The following is a 7,259-nucleotide window of genomic DNA, read 5'->3' as shown; positions in this document are numbered from 1 at the left end:
CATGTCCAAAACTACAGCTCAGGTAAAAAATATTGAAGCTATCCTTGGTCCTTTCTCTTTCTTGTCACATCCCACATCTAATTTTCAAAATAAATCCAGAAATTGACCACTTTATTCCCCTGCTGTTCACACCCTTGTTCAAATCACCACCATCTCTCATATGCATTATCAAACCCGTTTTCTGTTTTAGCCTTTTGTCCCCTTTTCATGTTTTCAATATAGTGGTCAGAAAGAAAGATCCAGATGCTAAAACATGAGTGAGTCAGATTATGGCTCTTCTTTGCTCAAAAAAATCTACATATTTCATATCTTATTCAGAGTAAAAGCCAAAGCTCTTAAAGTGGCCTACAAGCACTACATAATCTGCCCACCCAAACTCCCCATCCTATTATCGAGCCTTTTTCTCCTTCTACTCTCCCTTTTGCACACTATCCTCCAGCCACAGTTGCTACTTCCCAGATATATTAGGCATACCCCCACCTCTGGGCCTTTGTACCGCCTGTTCCTTTTGCCAAAAACGTTTTTCCCCAGATAGCCACAGACGTGTTATTCAACTGTCATTCAGTGAGAGGGCCACCCTACATAAAATTTCAACTCCCTTCATACTCTGTAACACTTACTCTTCCCTGTCTTATTTCTCCTTAGCAATTATCATTAATTAATATACTGTATGTTTTGCTTATTTATTTTGTTTATTGTCTATTTCCTTCATTAAAATGTTAGCTCTAGAACAGAGGGTTTATTTTTGTTTTGTTCACTGCTGTATCCCAGTATCTAGAACTGTGCTTTGACCCTCAGTAGACACTCCATAAATATTTGTTTAATAAACATTGAATGAATGAGGTAATTTAGGAAGTCATACTGGTATAGCCCTTTTTCCAGCAACTGAAAAAAAATGGTCAATTTTATAAACGGGAAAGCTGCTTCAGAACTGTAAACATTGGCTAAAATGAGCTTGAGATTTTAAAAGTGAGTAATATCAAAATATTGATTGGCTGTCTAGATGACCTCACAGAATCAAGGAGAAGCATTTATTTGCATCCAAAATATTTTAATAGTAAAGAATTAAGAGTAAATCTCAATAATCTATTCCTAGCATTCAATAGCTATAACTTTACAATTTGAAAACTTAGCCAAAACAGTTTTCATGAATACAAGAGAAGGTAAAAACAAAATTATCTAATTATCTGAATACAATTACAAATTTTCAGATAATGTGGTTATTTCACATTTAAGACCAAAATACAAAAAAAAAAAACATAAATAATTTATGCAGATATCAAAAAGTCTCAATTCAGAAAAAGTCTGGCTCTTTATAAAGTGAGAAAAAATTAACTATAAATTTTATGTCATTAGCCTCCTTAATCACACTGATTTTCTGAAATTAAACAAAGAGCCTTCCTGCTTCCTTTAGTTTTTTTCTCCTGTCCATTTTAGAAATTACAGCCCAACGGTCATCCTGCATTTTCCTCATAGCTCCAAACTTTGGCGTGGATCCAGGGGTTGTTAGAGGTGAAGGGTTCTAAAAACAAAATAAGATCATAATATGATTAATTATAAAAAATAAAGTCCAGCTTTTGAAATTTGCTTTCTGAAGTAAATATATGTTACCTTTTTTGGTGTTTTGACACAAAAATGAGAAGTTGAATAATTATTCTTGCATAGATTTTTCAGTGTCTCTTCCTCTGAAACCATGGTCTGAAAGAAAAATACAAAAATATAATTTGGGGGCTTCCATCATTAATATTACATTATTAAAATTTTGTCTACATACAATATACAAAGAAGATGAGGAAGAAGGAGGAGGGAAGAAGAAAAGAGGGAAGAGAGAGGAAAAAAAGAGAGAGAAGAGAGAAGAAAGAAGACTGATAACCTCAATCTGCCAAAGACCTAGATTTTGATTCTATTAACGATATTCCTGAAAGGTTATATAAAACACAGGATGCAAGTGAATAGTATTTTTCTAATTCCTATTTCAGTTTCAGAGTCTTTATATTACCACTTTCTCCTCCCTTTAATCCCAGCCTATTTACTCAAACTCACACTTACGCTCTATATAAGAAACATTTATAATAAAAATTGAAAATACCAATTATCAATTTATGAGTGTTGTAATTCTCACACGTAATAATTGCTAACACTTATTTAGTACTTTATGTCAGGCACTGTTTTAAGCACTTGCATATTTTATTCGTTTTAATACAATTTTGTGAAGTAGGTATATTATTATACTCAATTTAAAGGGGAAGAACTGAGACACAATATTAAGTAACTCGCTCAAGATTATACAGCTAGTAAGAAGTGGAACCCGAATTCAAATCCAAGTAGGCTAGCTCCAGAACCCATTTTCTTAATGAATAAGCTACACAAATTTAGTTAGAAAAGCAATCAGTTCACATTATCTTTTCCTGCTCATTAAAGTCACATTTAACAAAAACTTCAGAGGCTTCATAGATGAAAATATTCCTATTTTCATGAATTCTAAGATTTTAGCAGAATTCAATGTCATGAAGAACTCTTTTCTGATATGTTCAGAACCAGTGTGAACCAACTTACCAGCTTAGAAAAAATAAATTTTTTTAAAAGCATGTTGTAAACAATCATTAAAATTTTACTTAGTACACAGCAACTGATCATTCATTACTGACTGCCCATATAAAAATAATAAATTAACCCAACTTAGAACAACAAAACTTTGTCTGCCTTTGCCCTGGTCAGTTTGGCTCAGCGGTTGGAGTGTCAGCCCAGGGACCAATGAGTCACACGTTCAGTTCCAGCCAAGGGCACGTACCTTGGTTACCATTGGTTCCCGGCTTTGGTTGGGGTCAAGCAGGAGGCAACCACTTGATGTGTCCCTTTCACATCAATTTCTCCCTCCTCCCCCCATCCTCTCTCTCCCTTCCACTCTATCTGAACAAAAATGGAGAAAAAGTCTTCAGATAAGGATAAAAAATAAACAAAAGCTTTGTCCTTAAACTCTATAGCAGTCATCTTTTCATGCTTTCATCGGCCTTTTTATATATTTGGAAAATTGTCTAATCAACTCCTTTGCCCATTTTTTAACTGGGTTGCTTTTTGTCATTGAGTATCCCCCGGCAATTCCTTACATTCTGGATATTAACCCCTTGTGAGATATAAGATTTGCAAATATTTTCTCCCATTATTTAGCCTGTCTTTTCAGTTTTTAAATATTAGTGTCCTTGGATTCTCAATAGTTCTTAACTTTGATGAAGTCAAATATATATTTTTTCTTTTCTTGCCTGTGCTTTTTGGTGTCATATTCATGAAGTCACTGCCAAATTCAGTATCATTAAGATTTCCCCAATGCTTTCCTCTAAAAGCTACAGAGTTTAAGCCTGTAAGTTTGGCTCTTTGGTTCATTTTGAGTCAATTTTTGTGTATGGTGTAAGGTAAGAATCCAACTTCATTCTTTTGTGTACTGATTTCCTAGCACCATTTGTTGAAAAAACTGTTTTTTCCCCAATGAATGGCCTTGGTACTCTTGTCAAAAATCAGTTGACTAGCCTTGGCTGGTTTGACTCAGCGGTTAAAGCATTGGCCTGTGGACCAATGAGTCGCGGGTTCGATTCCAGTCAGGGGCACGTGCCTTGGTTGCAGTTTGGTCTCCAGCCCTGGTTGGGGTCGTGCGGGAAGCAACCAGTTGATGTGTCCCTCTCATGTAGATGTTTCTCTCCCTCCCTCCCACTCTGCCTGAAGTTAAATGGAGAAATATCCTCAGGTGAGGATTTTTTAAAAAATCAATGTGTATATATGAGGATATGTTTCTGGGCTATTTTATCACATTGGTCTATATCTGTTCTTATGACAGTACTATACTGTTTCAATTACTAGCTTTGTAGTAAGTTTCAAAGTCAAGAATTGTTGAGTCCTCCAATGTTATCCTTCTAAGACTGTATATGAATTGCAATTCTATATGAGTATGAGTATCAGACTTTCCATTTCTGCCAAAAAGACTATTGAAATTTTGATAGGGATTATATTGAATCTGTGGACTGCTTTGGTAGTATCAATATCTTAACAATTAAGTCTTCCTATCCATGAACACATTTTTTCCCCATTACTTTAGGTCTTCTTTAATTTCTTTCAGCAGTGTTTTATAATTTTATACTTTTTACTTTCTTAGATTTGTTCCTAAGTCTGCTTTTGTATTTTAGATGCTATAATAAATGGAATTGTTTTCTTTTTGTATTATCCATTGCTAGTGTACAGAATCAAAACTGATTTTCATGTGTAGATCTTATACTTTCCAGTATCACTGGATTCATTTATTTGCTGTAGTAGCTTTCTTGTGGAATTTTTGTGATTTTACATGTATAAATAGGATCATGTCATCTGAAAATTAAGATAGTTTTATCTCTTTTCTTCCAGTTGCATGTCTTTCTTCCTTTCCTTCCATTCTTCCTTCCTTTCCCGATTTCTGTGTTGTTTTGTTGTTGTTGTTGTTGTTTTGTCTAATAGCCTAAGAGCTCTGGCTAAAACTTCCAGTATGATGATGACTATCAGTGGTGATGAGAGTGGGTTTCTTTGTCTCATTCTTCATCTTGGGAAAATTTTCAATGTTTCACCATTGAGTATGATGTTAGCTGTGGGTTTTCATAAGTACACTTTATCATTTGTAGAAATTTTCTCTCTACTCCCAGCTTTATGAGTTTTTGTCATGAAATATTGGATGTTGTAAAATGACTTTTCTATATCAATTGAGGTGATCATGTGAGTTTTTTTTCTCTTTGTTCTATTAATATGATGTATTACATTGTTTTTTAAAAAATATTGAACCACCTAACATTTCTTTGCTAAATACTACTTGGTCATGGGTAATAATACCTTTAATGTTGGATTTAATATTTTGTTAAGGATTTTTACATCTATATTCATAAAAGATAATGATCTGTAATTTTCTTGTGATGTCTTTATCTGGTTTTGATACTGAGGTAATTCTGGCCTCAAATTTTTTAAAAGAGCTTGAAAAGGACTGTGTTAAGTCTTTAAATGTTTGGTAGAATGCATTAATAAAGCCATCTGATCAATAACTTTTCTTTCTTGAGAGGCTTTTTGATTAGTAGTTCAAACATTTTAGTAACTTCAAGTGATAATTATAACCAATAAAATCCATTGTGAATTACCTTTTTAGACTAGTTTAAACTACTAAATGCAATTATGTAATATTATGTTTATTGTGTTGTAAACTTGAGATTCTCCTTTCAAAAATGAAATGAAATTATGAATCATTCTGACTCTCCAGTCAGCTAAGAAACTAGCTTAAATTCACACTGCTAGAAAGACAGTAATGTCTAATTCTAAAGCTCATGCTCTTTCTAATTCTTATTACATTTTTATATATCTTGGCTTCAGTTTGAACTGGCAAATATTATGTACAGTTTTACATAGGCAATGGAGCCATACTGTCTTAAGTTCAAATTCCATCTCCATGCTTTACTAGCTATGTGATCTTGGGCAAGGTACTTGTGTGACTTAGTTTCCTCTTCTGTAAAATGAGAATAGAAACAACATCTATACTCCTATAACATGGGATTACTGTAAGAACTAACTGAAGTAAACTGTGTAAAGTCTTTACCAAGTGCCTAGTTCACAATTTTAATCATTAAAATGTAAATCATTATCTATAAAACAAACAGGTACTACTAGAGCAGGGAGTCTATAAGTTAACTTCAATAATTAGGGCCTTAGACTTCAGGCCTTACCCTTTTACTTCAGAACAAATAAAAACAGAGGGTCACAAAACAGTAGAAATGCTTGAAGAGTCTCAGTTATGAGTGGGAATAATGAAACAAAGGATGTTAGCTGTTATTTTGTAATTAAGGATCTTTGGTTCATTCTTCCATTAGTGTGATGAGGTTTATCTGTTTTCATATTAAATAAATCTAAGTCCAGTTGTTCTCAATAAATCATTATTATGCCTTTAGAAAATACTGGTATGTGTAAATACACTCATGGTAGGAAGTAATTAGTCATACAAACTGCCAGGAGAAATATGCTCCCTTAAACAGGCCATCTTTAATATATTAACTCTTTAAAAATGATAATATTATAGTTGTAAACCAATGCCTTGATATAGATTTCAACCAATAAGTAGTGTGAAATAAAGGAACACGTATGTATAATATGTAAAATCAAGAAGGTCCCTGAATAAAAAATTTGGCTGCAGCAATATTAAAAATATTCACCTAAGCTTTCTTTGTTTCAATCAGCACCCAAAGATATGCTTATTGATTCCAGGGGGGCGGGGGAGAGGAGAGAGAGAGAAACACATCAATGTGACAGAATCATCAGTGGGTTGCCTTCTATATAAGCCCTGACCAGGGATTGAACCCTCAACCCAGGTATGTGCCCTGACCAGGATTCGAACCAGGACCTCTAAGTCCATGGGATGACGCTCAATCTGCTGAGCCACACTGGCCCGGCTATATCAAGTACTTTAATATGTCATGTTTTCTGAAATTTAGAGAAATTATTTGAACCCTAATTTCTTTAAAATGCTGTAAAAACATAGGGTTCTATTATAGTAAAGTTCTACTGTATTTCAGTATTGCATTGATAGATATTATGAACACATACATATGTATCAAGAAATAGACAATAATGTAAACAAACAATGTTGATTATTTACAATGTGTTTACCAAAAGATCAGCAGATTCTGAACTATCCGAATTAATATCAAACTCAAAGACCATTTTTCTCTTTTTAGTACTTTCTTCAATGGTTGCATTCTTGTTTTCTCTTTGCTGAATTTTTAGTTTTGTTGGTGTCTTCACAGTATATGCCTATCCAAAAAGAAAAACAATACATTATGTCATCAAATAAAACATGTTATTAACAAAGGCAAGTTGAGTCTTTAGTAATCAATAACACTCCATTATTGTTGGCCTGTATATGAAGTATAAATGTCAGATAAGCTCTGGCCAGTTTGGCTCAGCGGTTAGAGCGTCGGCCTGTGGTCCAGAGAGACCCGGGTTCGGTTCCTGCTAAGGTCATGTACCTCGGTTGCAGTTTGTCCCCGGCCCTGGTTGGTGGTGCGGGTGGCAGCCACTAGATTTGTCCCTTTCACGTTGATGTTTCTCTCTCTCTCTTCCTTTCTCTCCCTCCCACTCTATCTGAACAAAAAGTGGAAAAATGTCCTTGGGTGAGGAAAAAAAAAACGTCAGATAAGAATTTATTTTAGATGTTCTTGTTAATAAAACTTTTATAAATTTTTAAAAAATATATGGAATAGTAAACT

General features: G+C 34.0%; 1 protein-coding gene across 2 annotated transcripts in view; it reads right to left on the bottom strand.

The window, feature by feature from the left end:
* Positions 1 to 1,034: 1,034 nt before the first annotated feature.
* The window catches only part of SYCP1 (synaptonemal complex protein 1), a 111,085-nt gene continuing 104,860 nt past the window's right edge, over positions 1,035 to 7,259 (bottom strand). For both annotated transcript variants that reach the window (XM_036272419.1, XM_036272420.1), the window contains 3 exons: positions 6,661 to 6,804; positions 1,612 to 1,698; positions 1,035 to 1,522 (listed from right to left, as the gene is read on the bottom strand). In XM_036272419.1, the coding sequence (XP_036128312.1) occupies positions 1,385 to 1,522; positions 1,612 to 1,698; positions 6,661 to 6,804 (369 nt within the window). In that variant the 3' untranslated portion in view covers positions 1,035 to 1,384. The remainder of the gene's footprint in view (positions 1,523 to 1,611; positions 1,699 to 6,660; positions 6,805 to 7,259) is intronic.

Source organism: Molossus molossus, unplaced genomic scaffold (assembly GCF_014108415.1).
Source record: "Molossus molossus isolate mMolMol1 unplaced genomic scaffold, mMolMol1.p scaffold_m16_p_20, whole genome shotgun sequence".
Classification (NCBI taxonomy): Eukaryota; Metazoa; Chordata; class Mammalia; order Chiroptera; family Molossidae; genus Molossus; species Molossus molossus.
The sequence above is the reverse complement of the archived record's forward strand: the minus strand, read 5'-3'. Positions and strand labels throughout refer to the sequence as shown.